This window comes from Psammomys obesus, unplaced genomic scaffold (genome assembly GCF_907164565.1).
Source record: "Psammomys obesus unplaced genomic scaffold, mPsaObe1.curated_primary_1811, whole genome shotgun sequence".
NCBI lineage: Eukaryota > Metazoa > Chordata > Mammalia > Rodentia > Muridae > Psammomys > Psammomys obesus.
Window position 1 is genome coordinate 6,270,788 of NW_026590061.1, and position 23,736 is coordinate 6,294,523.

A 23,736-nucleotide genomic window follows, 5' to 3' on the forward strand; every position below is an offset into this window, starting at 1 on the left:
TCTTTCTTTCTTTCTTTCTTTCTTTCTTTCTTTCTTTCTTTCTTTCTTTCTTTCTTTCTTTCTTTCTTCTTCCCTCTCCTCCCCTCCCTTCCCTACCCTTCTCCCCTCCCCTCCCCTCCCCTCTCCTCTCTTCTCCTCTCCTCTCCTCTTCTTCCCTCCCCTCCCTTCCCTTCCCCTCCTCTCCCCTCCCCTCCTCTTCTCTCCTCTCCTTTCCTTTTCTTCATTCCTTCTTTTTTTTTTTAATTTGTGTGGAGAAAAAGAGTCAGGAAGGTAGAATTCTGGGAAATAGACAATGCACAAAATGTTCAACTCTTGATAAGCAGAGACTCAGTAGTAACCTTCAAAATCACTGGAGCTGAGTCAAGTTCTTCAAAGCAGAGTAGAAAATAATATATAAAAAATTTAATATTTTGTGTGTAATGCTTATAAAGTCTTCATACCTTGCTGAAAGTATGTAAAGTGATTAAATAAAAACTGTTTTTAAACTGTCTTTATGAGGTATTTCAAAACCTCTATTTTATGTAATATGTGAGAGACTAGGGGTTAGAATCACAGTATATTAGAGCTAAATAGTTTCTTAAGTAAGATGTATTAGACAAATTTATAACATTTTTATGCTTCTTTTATAATTATTATTTTACTTGCATTTTTAGGTCTTTATAACTTACCTCCAATATGTATTGGCTATTTAGTTGGTGGCTTTATTATGAAGAAATTCAAGATTACTGTCAAGAAAGCTGCATACATAGCATTCTGCCTATCTCTGGCTGATTACCTTTTATTATTTTGTTACTTTCTGATGACCTGTGATAATTTCCCAGTTGCCGGCCTAACTACCTCTTATGAAGGGTATGTTGTTTCTTAATGAAGATCATATGTTCACAATTGCCAGTCCATTTTCTCCAGGGTTATATACAACCAGATCATTTAATTACAACTCCTTAGCAGTAATTCATGGTTATCTTGTAGCTTCCTTCCACCATTTAACCCTATACCACTCCATAGAAGTTATATGCTTATTAAACAAGAGTAGAAACTCCTAGTGAGTACATTTATGATTCCACATGCATGTGGGTAGTTGCCATGGTGATATCCTAGTCTGCTTTAAAGTGTAATAAAAGAAAATAACATACAATTTTAGCCTAAATTATCCATGTATTTTAAACTCCCATCAACAGACAACTTTAAAAATCAAACACATCAGCAGGCCTTGATAGGTTTCTACAGTAGGCTCAAATTTAGCATAATTGAATGGTAAATCAGTTTATTTATATAGTTGTTTATGTCACTGGTGTTGTTATGTCTCATATACTCTGTAGTGTTAGATTTTATGTTTTAGGTGTTGACTGGTCATATTCTGTATTTAGTGTGGGAAATTTAAAACTTATTTTAAATTTAAAACTTATTTTATGACACAGTTATATAAGGAACCCAGGGAGGTTCTTTTCAAAGGGCTGAGGAGAGGACGCAGTGGTAAAGGACTTGCTAAGCAGGCAGGATGTCCCGAGTTCAAATCCTGGAACCTGCATAAAGCTTGACATGGTAGGGTAACTCTCATCCCAGTGCTCCTACTGTGAGCTAAGCAGCACAGCTAGGAAACCCCAAAAGTTCAGGGCCTGCTAGTCTCATATCTGCAGAAGTGAACAATAGAGGACCTGTCTCCAACAAGGTGGAAGGTTATAGTCTGACTCACAAGTGTGCTGTTGTGCACGTGTGCCTACACACACACACACAATGCATGTACAAGCACATGCACATACAGCCACACAGAAGAGGGAGAGTGAAAGAGAGAGATAATAAAATAAAAATTCTTTCAAAATTCTTGTGAATTGAGAGATGTGAAATATATACATATATGTTTGTGTGCCATCTGATTTGAATCTCTTTATACATAGATACATAGATGCATAGATAGATACATAGATACATAGATATAGATAAATTCTTTTTGGTCTTAGGGTTTTACTGATGTGAAGAGACACCATGATCACAGCAACTATCGTTTTTATGGCAACTCTTTTTTTTTTACCTTTTTAAAAAAATTACATTTTATTAATTACATTTTATTCACTTTGTATCTCAGCCGTAGTCCCCTCACTTGTCCCATCTAAATCCCTCTCTACCTCCCTCATCTCCTCCCATGCACCTCCCCAAGTCCACTGACAGGGGAGATCCTCCTCCCCTTCCCTCTGACCCTTATACTATCAGGTCTCATCAGGACTGGCTGCATTGTCCTCCTATGTGCCCTGGTAAGGCTGTTTCCCCCTCAGGGGGTGGTGATCAAAGAGCAGGTCAATCAGTTCATGTGAGAGACAGTCCCTGTCCCCATTACAAGGAAACTCTATTGGACACTGAGCTACCAAATCTCTTTTTAAGACAGATATTTTTTCCATTCTCTTTGTAGATATAGAAATTGAAACTCAGGGAGAATTAGTGAGTTTACTGTAAGTGTCTTCAACAACACCGAGGTAGAATTGTATACACTTAGTCCATCTCTAGTCATGCTGACTGCACACTGTGTTTGAGGGACAGGATTTGAATTCAGCCTCTAGATTCAACATTTTCATTTTTGAATCTTGTTGTAAGCACTGGACACTGTCTATATCTCAGAAGAGCATGGCTGCTTAGTCAAACTGATCTGTTTGTGGACAGAGTGCAGAATCTATCTTATAAATGGAAACTGCAGATTTGGTTCAAGCCATCCCTCTCATTGTTTCTCATCAGGCAGATCAATAAGAAATTAGCCATCTTCAGTTTAGCTCTTACAATACAGTATATTCCTACAGGACAGGCATTTAACGTTTGTTTTTGAAGTAACTGAAAAAAAGCAGTCATGAAACCAGTAGAGCAGATATCTTGTATGCAAAAACCAGTTTAGAGACCACACATTGATATTTGTATCGTTTCTCTTTGTGTTCTGGGGGAAATGACAAGATGTTTCTCTCCTCTCTCTCTCCCTCTACTTTCCCTCTCTTTCTGTGTTGTGTGCATGTGCATACATGCATGCTGAGATGAAGAGGAAAAAATAAAGTGCTTGGGTGAGTTTAATATCTGTACCATTATTTTTAAATCATTTCAGAGTTCAGCAGCCTCTTGATGTGGAGAATGAGGGCCTCACTGACTGCAACACAAGGTGTAGCTGCTTAACAAAAACATGGGATCCGGTGTGTGGAGACAACGGCCTAGCATACATGTCCGCCTGTCTTGCAGGCTGTGAGAAGTCTGTTGGAACGGGAATCAACATGGTAAACATCCTTTCAGTGTCTGGGCTGATGTGTGTGTACTGTGTTAACATGTGCTATGACCTAAGCCTATGGATGCTAAAAAAGCAAAAAGAGTCATGTTAAAATAGATTAATATTTGTGAACAACTCAGTTTAGTCTGTGTACGCATCCTTGACGTTACCATCCCTACAGATTATTTAAAGCCTTGACAGAGTCTGAGGTCATCATTTAAGTGATGTAAGGACTATATATCTGGACAGTATGGAGAGATAGCACAGCTATAAAGAGGACCTGCTGCACCCACATGGGGACGCTCACAGCTCCAGTTGCAGGACACCTGACACTCTCCCCTGCCTTCCCCAGACACCCACATGCACCTGTTTATGTACACACGGATACAGAACATGCACATACATCAGCATTAAAGTTAACACTGTAAGTTACTCTGGACAGGATCTGCCCTTTGTTGTGATAGGGTCTCATGATGCCCTGGCTGGCCTCAAACTTGCTGTATAGTTGAGCTGGATAGGAAAAATATCTTTATATATCACAAGATTTCTTTTTAACTATTTCATTATTTATTTATTTACTTGTTTGTTTTTTGTATTTGTGTGGTATGCAGGTGCCTGTGCATATGCAGGCCAGAAGACAACCTGAGCTGTTGACTCTCAGGCACCATGTACTTAGTGTTTCTGAGACAGGATCCCATTGGCCTGGAATTTTCTGGTCCTTTTAGGCTGCCTGGCAAGTGGGCCCCAGGGAGTCACCTGTGTCCACCACACAGGACCAGTGTTTCAAGCATATGCTCTGTGCATGCATTGTTCACATGTGTGCTGTGGATGAGAACTCAGGTCCTCATGCTTGTGCAGAACTTACTGACTGTTCCATCTCCCCAGCCCTCATCACGACATGAGGATTTGGCATGATGAAAAGTACAGCATTTTCCCTTCCCATACACATGTCATAATCATTAGAGTTGATTGACAATCAAAATTAAACAGACAATTATCTGTAGAGGAATATAGAATGGCAGAGAAAAATACTTAAATGTTCAACATCCTTAGCCATCAGGGAGATGAAAATAAAAACGACCCTGAGATTTCACCTTACACTCATCAGAATGGCTAAGATCCAAAATTCAAGTGACAACACATGCTGGAGAGGATGTGGAGAAAGGGGAAGCCTCCTCCCTTGCTGGTGGGAATGTAATCTTATACAACCACTATGGAAATCAATCTGGCACTTTCTCAGACAATTAGCAATAGTGCTTCCTCAAGATCCAGCTATACCACTTCTAGGCATATATCCAGAATTTTGATTCTTAATGATACTTGGAAATATACCAATTAAAAATGTACTGACTTAGGGACAAGACAAGGCTGCCCACTTTCTCCATATCTCTTCAACATAGTGCTGGAAGTCCTTGCTAGAGCAATAAGACAGTTGAAGGAGATCAAAGGGATACAAATTGGAAAGGAAGAAGTCAAATTATCACTATTTGCAGATGATATGATAGTATACATGAGTGACCCCAAAAACTCTACCAGAGAACTCCTACAGCTGATAAACACCTTCAGCAAAGTGTTACAAAATTAACAAAAATTAATACAAAATTAACTCAAAAAAAAAATCAGTAGCACTCCTGTATACAAAAGACAAAAGGACCGAGAAAGAAATTAGGGAAATAACACCCTTCACAATAGCCACAAATGACATAAAGTACCTTGGTGTAACCCTAACCAAGCAAGTCAAAGACTTGTATGAAAAAAATTTCAAGTCTCTGAAGAAAGAATTAGAAGAAGATATGAGAAGATGGAAAGCTCTCCCATGCTCATGGCTTGGCAGAATTAACATAGTAAAAATGGCTGTCTTACCAAAAGCAATCTACAGGTTCAATGCAATTCCCATCAAATTGCCAACACAATTCTTTACAGACCTGGAAAGAAAAATTCTCAACTTGGTATGGAATAACAAGAAACCGAGAATTGCTAAAACAATCCTCTACAATAAAAGATCTTCTGGAGGTATCTCCATCCCTGATTTCAAGCTGTACTATAGAGCAACAGTTATAAAAACTGCATAGTACTGGCATAGAAGCAGAATGGTGGATCAATGGAACCGAACAGAAGACCCAGAAATAAACACACACACTTATGGACTCAAGTGACAACACATGCTGGAGAGGTTGTGGAGAAAGGGGAACCCTTCTCCACTGCTGGTGGGAATGTAAACTTGTACAACCACTCTGGAAATCAATCTTGCACTTTCTCAGACAACTAGGAATAGCGCTTCCTCAAGATCCAGCCATACTACTCCTAGGCATATATCCAAAAGAGGCTCAAGTACACAAAAAGGACGTTTGCTCAACCATGTTTATAGCAACTTTATTTGTAATAGCCAGAAGCTGGAAACAGCCCAGATGCCCCTCAACTGAAGAATGGATGCAGAAACTGTGGTACATCTATACAATGGAGTATTACTCAGCAATGAAAAATAAGGAAATCATGAAATTTGCAGGTTAATGGTGGGACCTGGAAAGGATCATCCTGAGTGAGTTGTCCCAGAAGCAAAAAGACACACACAATATATACTCACTCATATAAATATACAACATAGGATAAACCCACTAAACAAACTAAGCAAAAGAGAGGACCCTAACTAAAATGCTCAATCCCCATCCTTAAAGGCAAAGAGGATGGACATCAGCAAAAGAAGAAAACAGGAAACAACCTCGGAACCTGCTACAAAGGGCCTCTGAAAGCCAGAAGAAGAAAACAGCAAACAACCTAGGAACCTGCCACAGAGGGCCTCTGAAAACCTCTGCTCTGCAGACTATCAAAGCAGATGCTGAGCCTGATGGCCAACTGTTGGGCAGAGTGAATGGAATTTTATGTAAGAAGTGTGAAATAGCAAGAGCTGGAGAGGACAGGAACTCCACAAGGAGAGCAAGAGAATGAGAAAATTTGAACACAGGGAACTTCCCAGAGACTCATACACCAACCAAGGACTATTCGTGGAGATAACCTAGAACCCCTGCACAGATGTAGCCCATGGCAGTTCAGTTTCAAAGTGGGTTACATAGTAATGGGAAGAGGGACTGCCTCTGACATAATCTGATTGGCCTGCTCTTTGATCACCTCCCCCTGAGGAGGGAGCAGCCTTACCAGGCCACAGAAAATGACAATGCATCCACTTCTGATGAGAACTGATAGTCTAAGATCAGAAAGAAGGAGAGGAAGACCTCCTCTATCATTGGACTTGGGGAGGGGCATGCATGCAGAAAGGGGAGAGAGGGTGGGATAGGGAGGGGAGGAGGGAGGGGCTTATGGGGGGGTACAAAATGAATAAAGTGTAATTAATAATAATAAAAATATTTAAAAAAGTACTGACTTTATTTTTTAAATGTACTATTTCCTTGTGGACCTGACTGTTTATTAGTAAGCACCTAAGCATTCAACCAGCACTCTGAAATACATTTTGTTTTCGTACTTAGTACTAGTGTCAAAACAAAACAAAGCATTATTTATTTATTTAAAAAAATGCCAGGTGGTGGTGGTGTAGCCTTTAATCCCAGAATTCAGGACACAGAGCAGAGGATCTCTGATTTTGAGGCCAGCTTACTCCACAGAGTGAATTCAAGGACTTCCAGGGCTATACAGAGAAATCTCTCTCTCTCTCTCTCTCTGTCATCTCTTTTCTCTCTCTCTCTCTCTCTCTCTCTCTCTCTCTCTCTGTCACACACACACACACACACACACACACACACACACACACACACTCAATACCTTCAGAAAAAAATGTTTATGCTAGAAAGTTGGCTCAGTGAGTAAAGACATTTGTAATTAGGCCTCATCACCAGAGCTATATGCTGGGACCCACATCATATAAGGAGAAAAGTATCTCTTATAACTTATCCCCTGACTTCTGCTTATATGCCATAGCAAACACGTGTGCATACATAGACACACACATGCACAGGCACACACACAGTGGCCTACAAGGAAATCAACCAACTAACTAAGTAAATATGAAAAATACCTTTTTATAAATTTCATACTTGTATTTTAAAAAAAATCTATTTTTTATATTTTATGATAGAATTCTGAGATACAAAAAAGGAGATGGTAATAAAGAGGAAAAAGAGCCTCGATTTTATTTATTTAATATTTTCTATTTAATGGGGTGTGGGCTCATACTCAGATTCTCATTCAAACAAGATAAGTGCTCTTCCTCTGAGTTATATCCCTGGCCCAATACTCTCCATTTTGATCCAGCTGGCTGTGCAGAAAATATTGAAGGTGTAAACCCAATATTCTTTTCCTTAAATAGGACATTGTTTTTTGACAGGTGTTTCACAATTGCAGCTGCATCCGCTCATCTGGAAACTCATCTGCAGTCCTTGGGTTGTGTGACAAGGGCCGTGAGTGTGCTAACAGGCTGCAGTACTATTTAATCACGACCCTAATTAACAGTTTCATCTACTCACTTTCAGCTCTACCTGGGTACATGGTTCTTCTGAGGTAATAAATAACTCCTTCATTTAGCTTACTTTCTTTGATTCTTCACACTGTGTGTGTGTGTGTGTGTGTGTGTGTGCATGCATGTGTGTGTGTGTGTGTGTGTGTGAATGCTATGACATGGATATTAAAATGACAAGGCATCTCATAGCAGTTGGTTCCTTTTGCACTGTGTAAGTCCCAGGTATTGAACGCAATTTGTCAAGCTTGGTGGCAAGGAACTTTATCTAGCTGGCCATCTTGTGGGCTGTAATGTGTGAGTTATTAATGTAATGAGGGTAAGGTATATTCCCATTATCGTCTTATATTTCTTTGCTGTTTCTTGCTAAATTTGATGACTGTAATGTAAATGATTGAAAATACAGTTCCACTGTTTGCATGCTATTCTTCTTCTTCTCTGTTTTCTTTTTTAATTATATTTTACTTTTTTATATTAATTACAGTTTATTTGTTTTGTATCCCAGCTCTAGCCCCTTCCCTCAATCCCTCCCAACCCCATTTCTTCCCTCCCTCATTTCTTCCAATGACCCTCTCCAAGTTCACTCATGGGGGAGGTCTTCCTCCCCTTCCATCTGACCCTAGTTTTTCAGGTCTCATTAAGACTGGTTGCATTGTCTTCCTTTGTGGCCTGGGAAGGCTGCTCCCAGGTCAGGGGGAGGTGATCAAAGAGCAGAACACTGAGTTCATGTCAGAGACAGTCCCTGTTCCCCTTATTTGTGAACTCACTTGGATACTGAGCTGCCATGGGCTACATCTGAGCATGGAATCACTTTGAAGATAAAATTCCAACATTTATACACATTTTAATTTTTTTACCCAAGGATGAATTTGGTGGGAAAAGGCCACATTTCAAAAAGAGCTCCCATCTTCCTAATTTATAAGAATTTTTTCAGTTTTTATCCCATGGCTTTTTAGGCATTTCCATTGAATGTAATTCTCAAAACCATCTCAAGTCTATTTTGAAGGCACTATGGGGTAGCCAAGTATCTAAAGTTGTTAAATCCACATAACAAAGTAATTTTCTTTGTGTCATAGCATGCATAATGGGCTCTTTCTCTGTTTATCAGAGGGACTGCATTTACCTTTCCTTGAATTTTTACATTGCATATGTTAGATTTTTTTTTTTCATTAATATGAGAAAATACCTGGCAAACAACTTAAGAGAGTAAAGATTTATTTGGTTTGTGGTTTCAAAAGTTTGGGTCCTTTAGGAGGGGTTTGGCATGGTGATTGCTGTGTTAACCAGGAACCTATTTCTTTAGGTCAGCAGACAGTGTCTAACTGTTAAAGAGCTCAGCCCTGCTTTAGATATGTGGAGGTCAGAGGCCAGTTTTCAGAAGTTCTTACTCTCCTTCCTATGTGTGGGCTTAAGAGGTAGATCTGTACCATTCTCCCTTCAGGATAAAAAGCTTAAGCATTAGAATCATGAGCTACCCCTGCCATTGGGAGGATGATCGGGCAGATATAGATTTGCATGATTAACTTTTATGTATGTATTTAGGTATGTATGTATTTTTCAGGTGTATCAAGTCTGAAGAAAAGTCAATTGGAATTGGATTACATACATTTTGCATAAGACTATTTGGTAAGAAAGATTTCCCTAACATATCAATAATAAGTACAGAGTAAACCAATTAAATTTCTCTGACTAAAAAGACAGAAACTATCTTGTCAACCCAAAACACAACTCTCACCTTAAAGGGAATACAGGTTTATTCTGGAATCACATATAAGTGACCATGAGTTTGGCACATACATATTCAGGTCATCTGAATATCATTTTACCACATGAGGACAGTTTTGTGATGTTTATAGTTAGAGCACAAAGGAATCCGTGAACAAGGCACTTATCAAATGTATCTGTGGAAACGTCCTGTAGGTTTGTTACAGCAAAGCAGGGAAAATTCTGCTGTAGGCTCAGATGCTATTTGATAGCATTCTTAGTGTTTGAGTGGGTGGAGTCTAGTGACTTCTTAAGTCAATACTTCATCAAAGCGTCATGTGAGAGTCACAATGATATATGGTCAGAGGCACAGATGAGGCAATGAATGATCAATAAGAGAGGTAAAAATAATTTGTCTTTGGATCTGCAATTTTCCAACTGTCCACATCCAGGAAGTTCCAATGACCTTGTAGCATCTTTCATATAGGTGTGCTCTGTTCACTTTACCCTGAACTTCAGTTCACCAACCTTGTGTTTGGAAATGGCTACCTGTGTTAGTCTGGGAATGAAGTAACTATAAAGAAGAAAAAAAATTTCCCCTGGTCTTTGAAGCTCTCACCTGAACTTAATTACACCTTTAATCTTTTAGTAGACTCAACACTAAAATAAGAAGGAAATGGTTTTGATAGCTGGGTGTACAGAAAACCAATAAAAGGCATTTCAGAAAATTCATGAGGTTCATGATTATGAACTCAATAAATACATTCTTAGCATCTTATACATAGTTTTCATTTCTCGTGATCTAAAAGGTTCACATTAACTAATAATTCCTAAAAGTAGGTTTAGAGCATTTGATTCATAATTTGTTATATTGTTTTTTCAAAAATAGAGAAATTGAAGTACTTAAAAAACAAAAAACAAAAAACAAAAAAACAACCCACATCTATTTTTTTCCTTCTTTCCTGTAAATGGACTGGGTCTTTTGTCATTATTGTGCTGATTTATTTGGGGCGTGACTTTTTTTCACTTTATTGCAGCTGGCATCCCATCACCTATTTTCAGTGGTGCTATGATAGACAGAACATGCTTACATTGGGAAACTCTGAAATGCGGTGGTCCAGGGGTGTGCAGGATGTACGATATAAATAGCTTCAGGTAAAGATAACTTTTCCTTATCTATTTATTTATTTAATCAATTACAGCTTGATCACAGCACCCTCCCTCTTCTCCCAGTCTCACCCTACACTCCTTCCTCTCATCCCCCCTCTCCCTCCTTCCAGAGAAAGGGAAACCCCCAAGGGGCAACACTCCTCCCTGGCACCTCAAGTCACAGAAGGACAAAGGGCATTCTCTCTCACTGAGGGGTGACAAGACAGCCCAGTTAGGGAAAAGGGACCCAGCAGCAGGCAACAGAGTCAGAGATTGCCCCATTCCTATTGTTAGAGGATGCATATGCTGATCAAGATGCTACATACGTGTAATGGTCTAGGTCAGTCCATGCACACTTTTTGATTGGTGGTTCAGTCTCTGTGATCTCCTATAGGCCCAGGTTAGTTTACTTTGTAGGTATTCTTGTGGTGTCTGTGGTGGACCCCTCTGATTGCCTCTATCCTTCCTACCTCTGTTTCACAACACTCCCTGGCTTGTCCCCTTGCTTGGCTGTGGGTTTCTGCATCTGTCTCCATCAGCTTCCAGAATAAGCCTCCCTGATGAAAGTTATGCTAGTGACTCCTGAATGCAGGCACAGCAGAGTATCATTAATAGTGACAGTGGTCAGCCCTCTCCTGAGGGGTTGTTCTCAGGCTAGGCTAGTCACTGGTTTGCCATTTCCTCAATCTTTGTTCCATATTTCCCCTGCTCTTCTTGTAGACAGGGCACTCTTTGGGTCAAAAGTTTTATGGGTGGGTTGGTGATCTCCCCTTTGCTGGGGGTCTCACCTGGCTATAGGAGGAGCCAACATTATGATCCTCAGCACCCATTGCTTGGAGTCTCAGCTAGGGTCACCTCTGTAGACTGCCAGGAGCTTCCTCGGTCCCAGAGATGCCTCCCAGAACCTATTTCTATTCTCCCTCCTGGTCCATCCCCTCACTCCTCCTCTTTCTGCCCACCTGATCTTCAACCCTGTCATCATCCCCACCTGCACTTTCATCCAGTTACCCCTGTCTATCTATTTTGGGTGTCTATTGTATTTCCTGTTCTGAGTGAGATTCAATCATCTTCCCTTGGGCACTCCTTGCGTTCTTTGGGTCTATGGATCGCTTCATGATCATCCTGTACTTTATGACTTTTATCCACTTTTAAGTGGGTAGATACAATGTGTGTCTTTCTGGGTCTGGGTTATCTAACTCAGTATGATCATTTCCAGATCCACCCATTTGCCTGCAAATTTCCAGATTTCCTTCTTTTTAATAGCTGGGTAGTATTCCATTGTATGAATGTACCAACCACATTTTCTTTATTTATTCTTCACTTGAGGGACATCTACGTTGCTTCCAGTTTCTGGCTGTTATGAATAATGATACAATGAACATAGCTGAGCAAATGTCCTGTGGTAAGGTGGAGCATCTTTTGGGTATGTTCCCAAAAATATAGCTGGGTGTTGAGGCAGATTTATTCCCAGTTTTCTGAGAACCTCCAGAATGATTTCCAAAGTGGTTGTACAAGTCTGCAGTCCCACTAGCAATGGAGGAATGTTCCCTTTGCTCTATATCCTCACCAGCATGTTCTGTCACTTGATTTTTTGATCTTAGCTATTCTGATGAATGTAAGATGAGATCTTTTGATTTGCATTTGCCTCATGACAATGGAGGTTAAATATTTCTTTAAGTGCTTCTTGGCTATTTGAGATATCTCTGTTGAGAATTCTCTGTTTAGCTCTGTATCCCAATTTTTATTGGGTTATTTGGTTTGTTGGTTTTGAGACCTACTTTTGTCGCATAAAATTCTCCAATAGTATGTAAGTGAAAAAATGCATATGGCATAACTTTCAAAATGCACATGGATGGTATAACTTCCTTATTTATATATTTCAATATTTCCTCAATATTTCTAAAGTGATGGATGCATAGAAGTTTGAGTGGGTTTTCTAAAACCCCTTCAAAATTCTTTAGAAAAGGAGCACATGTCTGTATCAAGGTCTTGGAGAGGAAGGGGTGAGCAACATATTGAGCTGAGCTAGCATGGCAGAACATGAGACATAAACAAGACAGCAAAATTCAGGACTTGGCACAGCTGTGCTAAAGATGGGAACAAAAATCTCCCATTTCCTATCAAAACTATCAATGGACAGAGAGGAGGGACTCTTCCTTTCTTCGGGGGTTGGCATGACAGAGTCCCAGCAAATTAATGCAGCATAGACTCTAGCATCCTAGGTCGTGAAAACTTCATAGCCTTCTATTGTATTCCGACTACATGAAAACCCCAAATCTATGTAGTACCATGCAGATAGCAAAATGTACCAGGTACTGTAGCCAGGGGATACCTTGAGACTTTGTTATCTAAATTGGACTGACAGTCTCATCTCTGATAACCCATTGATGCCCCACTGTACTTATTGGTTAGCTGCCTCATGAAATCAACTTGGTTAAATAGAGTGATTGTGATAAAAACCCATTGAGAGTGTCACAAGGAAGAGGAGGTTGCCACACATAGAAATACCTAGAGCCATTACCCTTAAGAAGCAGGAGACAAAGGAGCCTGCTATTTAAGATCTGGGTGCATCCAGTTACGGGTAGTTTCATGCTGTGGCTTCGACTAAAAGCAGCTACTTAAATGGTTTCAACCATGCTCAATGCTAAGAAGGGACCTACCACTAACAGCATAGTGAAAGAACTGTGGGTTCACTGCTGTCCCACCCCCAAGGTCATGCTAGGTGACCTTGAAACAGACTTTAGCTGGTTCCTTGCTTTCCCTCTATGGCAGTAGGAACAAGGAAGCCTGCAGTGTAACTTTGTTTGCTACAGACTGAATTGTAGCAAAGCCTCCTCCTTGTTCCTAAAACCTCATCAGCCAAAAGGTATTTTTCATTCTCTAGGTGTGAGCTAATCCTACCTTGAAAAATTCTAGGAGAGAAAAGTGCTAGCCATTGCCATGTCCCAAGTGCTTATGACTGGGGCTGGCTGAGCCCATTCTCAGCTTGGCATACCCATAATTCACAGACTGAAAGGATTCGACTACTTCTATCAGCATATCTCTGTGTATTAAAGTTCCAGTTGCCTTGACATCCTCAGACTGTATCTAGGAATTGTGAGGAAATTAACCCTTCTTCCATAAATTGATTTTGTCAAGGATTTTTTAAGTGGAAAACAATTAAACTAAGATATTTGTTAATCTATTATCTATTTAGAAAAATAATTATATCTCTAGACTTATATCTGGTCTTAAGCATCTATTCTTGTTATATTAATACTTTCATCTGTAAAGTGAGCCATGATCTTTTTTTTTCTATTCTTGTTTTGTTGTTTTGTTTTTGTTTTTGTTTCTTAATACTGGGTTTCTTTGTGTACTGCCTTGGCTGTTATGGAACTCAATTTTTTAGACAAGGCTGGCTTTGAACTCACAGAGATGTGTCTACCTATGCTTCCTGAGTGTTGAGATTAAAGGTATACAACAAAAAGCCCTGGCTCCATTTTCTCTGATATAATGTATACCAGATTTCCTGCCTAAGAAATGGTGCCATTAACTCTGGGCTGTGTCTTCTCACCTCAATTAATGTAATCAAAATAGTGGCCCACAGACATGTTCACAGGCCAACATAATCCACACAGGCCTTCACTGAAACTTCCTTCCCAGGAAAAGTATGCATCACACCAGATTTTACTATAAAAATGTTGAGAACAGGAAGGAATACTTTCATAGTTATTTAGAAATGTACATATGTCAAAAATATGTATTTTCCAAACACATTAAATCCAGACACCTCAAGGCATATATTATTAAGTATATAAAGAACAGATGCTTATAACAGCATGTAAGTTCTTCTAAGAAATGATGAAAAGAAAAATTACCTAATTCATTTCAGGAAGCTTGTACAACCTTCACACTTAAACCGGGCAAGTTCCTCAAAAAAAAAAAAAAAAAATATATATATATATATATATATATGAAATAGTGGCTAAAAAGATGGCTCGAGGCTTAAGAGCGCATGGTCTTGCAGAGAACCTGAGTTCAATTTTCATAGGAAGCTCACAACTTCCTCTATTCAAACTCCCAGGACTCATGAATACATATCAAGACAGAGATTAAGTACATATATCAAAAATAATATAAGATAAATTGATCACTGTACATGTATAACTTTATATGAAAATTAACAAATTCAGTCTACTAAAATATAAAAATGACTAATAGGACTTATTTTAGACATACAAGAAGTTCAATATTTGAGGACAAGATGGCAGCCTAGGAGAACACTGCATCTGAGGAGCAGGACAACATTTTCCATACAACTACCAAGAGACTGAACTCTGGGCCCTAAAACAACAGCCGTGTTTCCCAGGTGAGAGGAAACTCCCACGGCGTGGGAATCAGTTGGATCCATGCTCAGGTCCCCCAGCCAGAACCTGGAAGAGATCCTTGGTTGTGCAGGCACTAGGTCGCTGGACCAGAGCCACATGCCTGCCTGTCCTGATCACCTTCCCAGGCTGAATTGTGGGCACAAAAAACACCAGAGACTGGGAGTCCTAGTCGCAAGAAAAACCCACTGGGAAGGAAGGCAGTGCGACTGGCCACGGGTCACCCAGTCTTTACCTGGAAAAAGTCTCGCAGACCATTTGGTACAAGCCGCCATCACTGAACTGGGCTCAAGCCTCCAGCCCAGAGAGTGGCTGTGCGCCCACCTCTCTGGCACAGACAGAGCTGTGTGCCCCAAGGCAACAGAGATTGGAAGTCCCTGTTGGGAGTAAACCATACAGAGAAAGAAGGAAATGAGGATCCAAATTAGGTCATTCAGTATATCCCTAGGAAAGGTCCCGCAGACTAGCAGGCTGGTGCACATGCTGCCAGCCCAGAGACCTGCTTTGTACCAACTATTCCTCACAGACAGAACTGTACGACCCAGGACACCAGAGACTTGGAGTCACTTTTGGGAGAAATCCTCACAGGGAATGAAGCAAAGGGGTGGACTTAGGCCACCCAGTATATCCCTGGAAAAGGTCCCCCAGACTGACCCAACCCAGGGACCTGCTGTGCATCATATAACCTGCTGTTACCAGGAGAGCAGTACTCACCCACCTCAGATTACTACTTGGGTACTGGGGAACAGAGCCCCAACCTCAGACCTACAAAAGCCCAGGATCCCCGAGATCAACCACCAGATATTGCTCCAAGGGGCAACCAGTTATCCCTAACAAAACTAAGCAAACCACGGGACACACAGGTTACAGCAGCAGATCACTAAATTTACAGCAAGAAACCCAGAAGCAGGGCAGCTGTCTTCAGGACTTCTCTGGGAGAGAGGAGAACCCTCTTGACTAACAAGGACCACAGTTAACACTCATGCCTGAGGTGAGCTGTGGCAACTCCTGAAAAACACTATCCATACAGTGACTATACCCAAAAAGCTGAGGAGGCTTCCTTCAGTAAAAATCATCTTCCTGCCAAGGGAATTCTCTCTACCATAGGATTTCAGAAACCACCAGAAACTAACTCCAAACACCTACGATAGCTCAATGGGTAGAGGCCAGCATAAAAGATCAACCAACAAAAGACAGAGCAATATGACATCTCCAGAACCCAGTTATCCAGGGGCAACTAGCCCTGGACACTCCAACATAAATGAAATTCAAGACCTATGCTCAAGAAGAGGATAACAGAGGAAACAAATAAAATGCGTAAAGACCTAGAGGAAGATAAACTCAAACAGATTATGGCCATCCATAAAGGAATAGAGGAAGATAAAAACAAAAAGATTATGGCCATCCATAAAGAAATAGAAGATAAAGAAAAACAGATTATGGTCATCCATGAAGAAATAAAGGAAGTTGCAACCAAACAGTTTGTGGCTTTTAGAGAAGAAAGTTCATAGCACTAAGTGCCTTCAAGAAGAAATTTGAGACAGCGCATTCAAGCAACTTAATGGCTCACTTAAAAACCCTAGAAAAAGAAGAAGCAGACACACCAAAGAGGAGTAGATGGCTAGAAATAATCAAACTCAGGGCTGAAATCAATCAATTAGAAACAAATAAAACAATTCAAAGAATCAATGAAACCAAGAGCTGATTCTTTGAGAAATGTCTATCAACAAGATAGACAAACCCTTAGCCAAGCTAACTAAAAGGCAGAGAGACACCATCCAAATCAACAAAATCAGAAATGAAAAGGGGGACATAACTACAGACACTGAGGAAATCCAAACAATCATTAGGACTTACTTCAAAAGTCTATATGCCACAACATTTGAAAATCTAAATGAAATGGACAATTTTCTCAATCAATTAGACTTACCAAAGCTGAATCAGGACCAGGTAAAGCAATTAAATAGTCCTATATCCTCCAAGGAAATAGAAGCAGTCATCGAAAGTCTCCCATCCAAAAAAAGCCTAGGACCAGACAGTTTCAGCGCAGAATTCTACCAGACCTTCAAAGAAGAGCTAACTCCAATTCTCTTCAAACTATTCCACAAAATAAAAACAGCAGGAACGCTACCAAACTCATTCTATGAAGCCACAGTCACCTTGGTACCTAAACCTCACAAAGACCCAACAAAGAAAGAAAATTTCAGGCCAATCTCCCTTATGAACATTGATGCAAAAATACTCAACAAAATACTTGCAAAATGAATACAAGAACACATCAAAGATATCATCCACTATGACCAAGTAGGCTTCATCCCAGGCATGCAGGGGTGGTTCAATATACGGAAATCCATCAATGTGATCCACCATATTAACAAACTGAAAGAAAATAACCACAGGATAATCTCCCTAGATACTGAAAAAGCATTTGACAAAATCCAACATCCATTCATGTTTAAAGTGTTGGAGAGATCAGGGATACAAGGCACATATCTAAACATAGTAAAGGTGATATACAGCAAGCCTATAGCCAACATCAAACTGAACAGAGAGAAACTTAAAATGATCCCACTGAAATCAGGGACAAGACAAGGCTGCCCACTGTTTCCATATCTCTTCAACATAGTTCTGGAAGTCCTTGCTAGAGCAATAAGACAGTTGAAGGAGATCAAGGGGATACAGATGGGAAAGGAAGAAGTCAAATTATCACTATTTGCAGATGATATGATAGTATATGTGAGTGACCCCAAAAACTCTACCAGGGAACTCCTACAGTTGATAAACACCTTCAGCAAAGTGGCCGGATAAAAAAATTAACTAAAAAAAAAAAAAAATCAATAACCCTCCTGTATACAAAAGACAAAAGGCCCGAGAAAGAAATTAGGGAAACAGCATCCTTCACAATAGCCACAAATGACATAAAGTACCTTGGTGTAACCCTACCCAAACAAGTCAAAGACTTGTATGAAACAAAAATATAAGTCTCTGAAGAAAGAATTAGAAGAAATCAGAAGATGGAAAATCTCCCATGCTCATGACTTGGCAGAATTAGCATAGTAAAAATGGCCATTTTACCAAAAGCAATCAACAGATTCAATGCAATTCCAATCAAATTGCCAACACAATTCTTTACAGACCTGGAAAGAAAAATTCTCAACTTCATACAGAATAACAAGAAACCCAGAATTGCTAAAACAATCCTCTACAATAAAACATCTTCTGGAGGTATCTCCATCCCTGATCTTAAGCTGTACTATAGAGCAACAGTTATAAAAACTGCATGGTACTGGCATAGAAGCAGAATGGTGGATCAATGGAACCGAACAGAAGACCCAGAAATAAACCCACACACTTATGGACACCTGATCTTTGACAAAGATGCCAAAACCATACAATGGAAAAAAGATAGCATCTTCAAGAAATGGTGCTGGTCTAACTGGATGTCTACATGTAGAAAAATTCAAATAGATCCATACATATCACCCTGCACAAAACTAAAGTCCAAGTGGATCAAAGACCTCAACATAAAACCAGACACATTAAATCAGTTAGAAGAAAAAGTGGGGAATACCCTAGAACTCATTGGTACAGGAGACAACTTTCTGAACAGAACACCAATAGCACAGGCTCTATTAGTGACAATCAATAAATGGGACCTCATGAAACTGAAAATCTTCTGTAAAGCGAAGGACACCGTCATCAAAACAAAACAACTGCCTACAGATTGGGAAAGAATCTTCACCAACCCTTTATCTGACAGAGGACTCATATCCAGTATATATAAAGAACTAAAGAAGCTGAAAAGCAGCAATCCAAGTAATCCACTTAAAAAATGGGGAACAGAGCTAAAGAGAGAATTCTCTGTAGAGGAATATAGAATGGTAGAGAAACACTTAAAGAAATGCTCAACCTCATTAGCCATCAGGGAAATGCAAATCAAAACGACCCTGAGATTTTACCTTACACCCATCAGAATGGCCAAGGTGAAAAACTCGAGTGAAAACATATGCTGGAGAGGCTGTGGAGAAAGGGGGACCCTCCTCCACTGCTGGTGGGAATGTAAACTTGTACAACCACTCTGGAAATCAATCTGGCACTTTCTTAGACAACTAGGAATAGTGCTTCCTCAAGATCCACCCATACCACTCCTTGGCATACATCCAAAAGAGGCTCAAGTACACAATATGGACATTTGCTCAACCATGTTTGTAGCAGGTTTATTTGTAATAGCCAAAAGCTTGAAACAGCCCAGATGCCCCTCAACTGAGGAATGGATGCAGAAATTGTGGTATATCTACACAATGGAATATTACTCAGCGATGAAAAATAAGGAAATCATGAAATTTGCAGGTAAATGGTGGGATCTGGAAAGGATCACCCTGAGTGAGCTATCCCAGAAGCAGAAAGACATACAGGGTATATACTCACTCATATAGACACGTAATATATGCTAAACCTACTAAAATCTGTATATCTAAAGAAAGTAATCAAGAGAGAGGACCCTGACTAAAATGCTCAGTCCCCATCCTGAAAGGAAAAGAGGAGGGACATCAGAAGAAGAAGAAAATAGGAAACAAGCTAGAAACCGGCCACGGAGGGCCTCTGAAAGGCTCTGCCCTGCAGACGATCAAAGCAGATGCTGGCCAACTGTTGGGCAATGTGCATGAAATCTTATGTAAGAAGTGGGAAATAGTAAGATCTGAAGTAGACAGGAACTCCACAAGGAGAGCAACAGAACCAGAAATTGGAACACAGAGGTCTTCCCAGAGACTCATACTCCAACCTAGTACCATGCATGGAGATAACCTAGAACCCCTGCACAGATGTAGCCTATGGCAGTTTAGTGTGCAAGTTGGTTACATAGTAATGGGACGAGGGAGTGCCTCTGACATAATCTGATAGGCCTGCTCTTTGATCACCTCCCCCTGAGGGGAGAGCAGCCCTACCAGTCCACAGAAGATGACAATGCAGCCACTCCTGATGAGATCTGATAGACTAAAATCAGAAGGAAGGAGAGGACAACCTCCCCTATCAGTGGACTTGGGGAGGGGCATGCATAAAGAAGGGTCTGGGAGGGTGGGATGGGGAGGGAAGGATGGAGGGGCTTATGATACAAAGTGAATAAAGTATAAATAATAAAATAAAAAAATATTCAATATCACAAAAACCTATTGATATAACAATATAAAATGCCTAAGGAAGACAATCTGAAAAGTGGCTTTATGATGTTTTATACGTGTGTAATCAAAAGTTGAGTAAATCATACAGAAAAGGGGAGATGCCTTAACTTGATTTAGGGTTTGTTTTTTTTTTTTTTTTTTTTTTTTTGTTATTTTCTTTTCTCAGTATTTCAGAGAACAGGTCATAATGGCAGAAAGGCATTGTGTCAGAGGAAATGACAGAGGAGGTATGGTGGCAATATATGTGGTAGAGGCACAGGAGGTATGGAGGATAAGATTGAGGAGGCTGGTCATGTTGAATGTTCTTTCTGGACACACCGAGTGCTTCTCACATTCATGGTGGAAATTCAATGTCAGCTAAACCTTTTTGAAAACATCCCCATTGAAACACTCAGAGATGCGTTTCTGTAATAAATCTAAATCCAGTCAGGTTGACAATGGAAATAAGCCATAACCAAGATGAAGAAAATATGTCTAAAGTTTTATAGTATTTTTTGATAGTTTAACAAAGAAAATTAATAATTTAGCAAAGTAGTTGATATAAAATACATCAGCATAATTGTCACCTGATGCTTTTCTTGGGCGAATAAAGGATCTGTAAGAATACACAAAATTATCTTTCACTAAGCACATTAAGATTTAATACAGATGAGCTCTTTTCAATAGGCGTGTCTACCTTGGCTTGCATGCAGCACTAAGAGGATCAAGTTATCTCCCCGCATTCTTCATTCTAATTCTTCTGAGAAAGCTGCAGCTCCCTGGAGATGTTGCCTCTTCAGAAACAGAACCTGCAAAGATGAAGCTCACAGAGAAGGAAAGCAAGTGCCTGGATGTGCACAGAATTCCTGAGCTTGACAATGGTGGAGAAGTGAAAACCAAGCTGTAGTGAGTTTTCTACTGGTCTGTGCAAGGCCATGAATAGAATGCACATTTCACTTGTTTCATATCATGAGAAGTACTATAAAAAAATCTTGTTTTAAATGCATAAGGACCTCAATAATTATTTTTACTTATGATAAAAATATTTGCTGATAGCATTTTCAGAAATTTGGGGTAGCTTTAAGATTTTTCTTGGAAGAATTATTTGGAGACCCCACACTGAACTTTTAAGACTGCCTTCATTTTCAAAGAGGATTTGATAATTGCATTTTCTTTTTTTAACTCAATCAAAGGAAGTGTAATTTTCTCACTTATCTTCAAATAGCTTAAAAGCTTTCCTATTCCTGAAACACTTTAATTTCATTGAGTTTATCCTTCAGTATTAGAAATAATTAGAGCTGGAAATATGCATCCTGGTTGTGTCACATTAAAATAATTTGTTCAAATTCATCCTTTCTACATGCACAATGTCTGAATGTATCTTTAATGATTTAGGAATTGTTAACTCTCATTTTTTATTCTAGACTTTTGATGCTTTCATGACTTTTCATTAATGAGTCATCTCTTGTTTTCAATTCCTTCTTTCATTATTCATGTCCCACGTTGGATCATCTTGCTTACAGCACTGACAGATTTAATCAGCTTATTAAATGTCATGTACCAAAAATAGTTTGAACTTTTTTGTCTAGCAGTTCCAAGTTGGTCCTGAAGCTCTTTCTTGAGAAAGCCAGTCCTTTCAAAGGCCCTTTGAGGAGATGGGGTTGTAGCTCCATGGTACAATACATCAGAGAACCCAGGTTAACCCCCAAGGTACTGCAACATGCTGACAAAATAAAATAAAGTAAAATAAACAAGGCTGAACACAGTATATGATATTTTCAAAAAGCTACTTTTTCATATTCAGGAAGCCTTTTTTGGTCTAGTGTTCATTTTATTCATCTGTCCTCAGAGCACATGACTATTCTCTTTCAAAATCATCTTAGAGTAAAACCTTTAAAAAGGAGCCAGCTAGATAGCTCAGTGGAAAGGCGTGTTTTTCACCAAGCCTGACAAGGAAGATTTGATCCCTGGGACCAACATGGTAGAAGAGAACCAACTCTTGAAAGTTATTCTTTGCATTCTACTCAGGTACTGTGGTGTGCATGCATCATTCTCCCCAAAACGGTCAAGCAAATAAAAAAAAACCACATAAATAAAAATTAAGAAGTTTCAATGAGAGGATAGTTAAAAAAATTATGTGCATGAGTCTTCAAAATTGGCAAAATAACTTTTCAAGTCATCTCAAAAGTTTTAATTTTTTTTTTTTGGTGCCTGCAATCAGTGCTTCCATGAGGCCATCTGTGAGGCAGCACCACCTGGGCTACTTGTCTTGTCTTCTTGGTTGTCTAGTCCTCATGCTCTGCTAAATATTAACTTTCGAAGGTATTACACAATTGTGTATTAATATCTGTATGGACTGTGCACTGAACATAATTCAGTTAAAGAGGATTTCCTGTAAAACAAATTTCATGTATGCCTTTTCAAAGAATGGCATGATACATTCTGAGGAATTTGTAGCCAATGATTTATTGGCCATGCATAGCTGAAGTTCTGGCTGAAGACTTTTTCATGTCTCAGCCGGTCTAAGAGCTGTTCTTATGTGGAGGGATCAGCAAATTATGTTCCCTGTCCTGTTTGGTCTTCTTGATTTCCTTCCTTCGGTCTGCAGCCAAGATCGTCAGGGGGTCTCCCCGGTCAAGCCTGATTTCCAACACTCTGGATTGAATACATAGGCTTTTGTTTCCTGTTGAGACAAGAGCAGTCTCCTCCACGAGGCAAAATATTTACTGTCTTCCATTTTGAAATTAGGATCGTGATATGCTCATCCATTTCAGCAGTCCCTTATAAAATCCAGTGAATCTTAGCAGCTGTGCTACTTGTCTCATTTAATAACTTTGAGATTAACAAATCATTATTTAATCTATGTTGAGGTGATAGCATATTCTTTTTCTGTTTTGTGACCACCTTTTAAAAAATTATTGTTAGATCTGTTTATAATTGTTTGACCTATAGGATTATAAGTTATGTCTATAACAGGTTTCATGTCATAATGTCTAAAATATTGTTGTATTCCAATGGATATACATGGTGAAGAACCATCAGCCCCAATTTGCAGAGGCGTCTCCAAGACAGTCATCATTTCATACAAATTTGTTACTTAGAATTATGCTCTCCAGAATTTAAGGCAAATGTCCCTTGGAACTTTGAATATGAACCTAAGGAATGGTGCATATATTTCAGCTCTCCAAAGTCTGTAAAATGGAGCATGCAAGACATTGTATGACATTGTTCCAAGGGAATAGCAGACAAGATCTTCATTTCTACCTTAGCATATAGACCTTCATCCAGTAATTGAACCTTGACAATACATATACAATGTTGTCTGACAATGTTGACTTATAGCTGAAGCCTTTTTACTCTGCGTCTCAATGGGGTGCCATTTGCAATTTCTTCATTCCTCTATGGATTTTCCTCATCTGGATCTACCTCCTTTGATATTATTGTAAGTTCTAGATTGGATTTCTCTGATGGTTCCATATTTTGATTCAAAGATTCCTCCAACCTCTTTTTTATGGCCTAATTTAGCATCTATATTCTCAGGTTTTTTTTTCTTTTTCCAAGGCTGTCTCTCTGAAACAAGATATGCAAAACTGGAATTGACATTGTATACCATGAGAAACAACTGTATGCTAAGAGAAACAAACTTAAATGGAATCCAGA

General features: G+C 39.5%; 1 protein-coding gene across 8 annotated transcripts in view; it reads left to right on the top strand.

The window, feature by feature from the left end:
- The window catches only part of LOC129675620 (solute carrier organic anion transporter family member 1A4-like), a 67,185-nt gene extending 43,449 nt beyond the window's left edge, over positions 1–23,736 (top strand). For all 8 annotated transcript variants that reach the window (XM_055605577.1, XM_055605579.1, XM_055605578.1 and 5 more), the window contains 6 exons: positions 654–849; positions 3,080–3,245; positions 7,572–7,744; positions 9,262–9,326; positions 10,442–10,559; positions 20,764–23,736. In XM_055605577.1, coding sequence (XP_055461552.1) covers positions 654–849; positions 3,080–3,245; positions 7,572–7,744; positions 9,262–9,326; positions 10,442–10,559; positions 20,764–20,983 — 938 coding nt within the window. In that variant the 3' untranslated portion in view covers positions 20,984–23,736. The remainder of the gene's footprint in view (positions 1–653; positions 850–3,079; positions 3,246–7,571; positions 7,745–9,261; positions 9,327–10,441; positions 10,560–20,763) is intronic.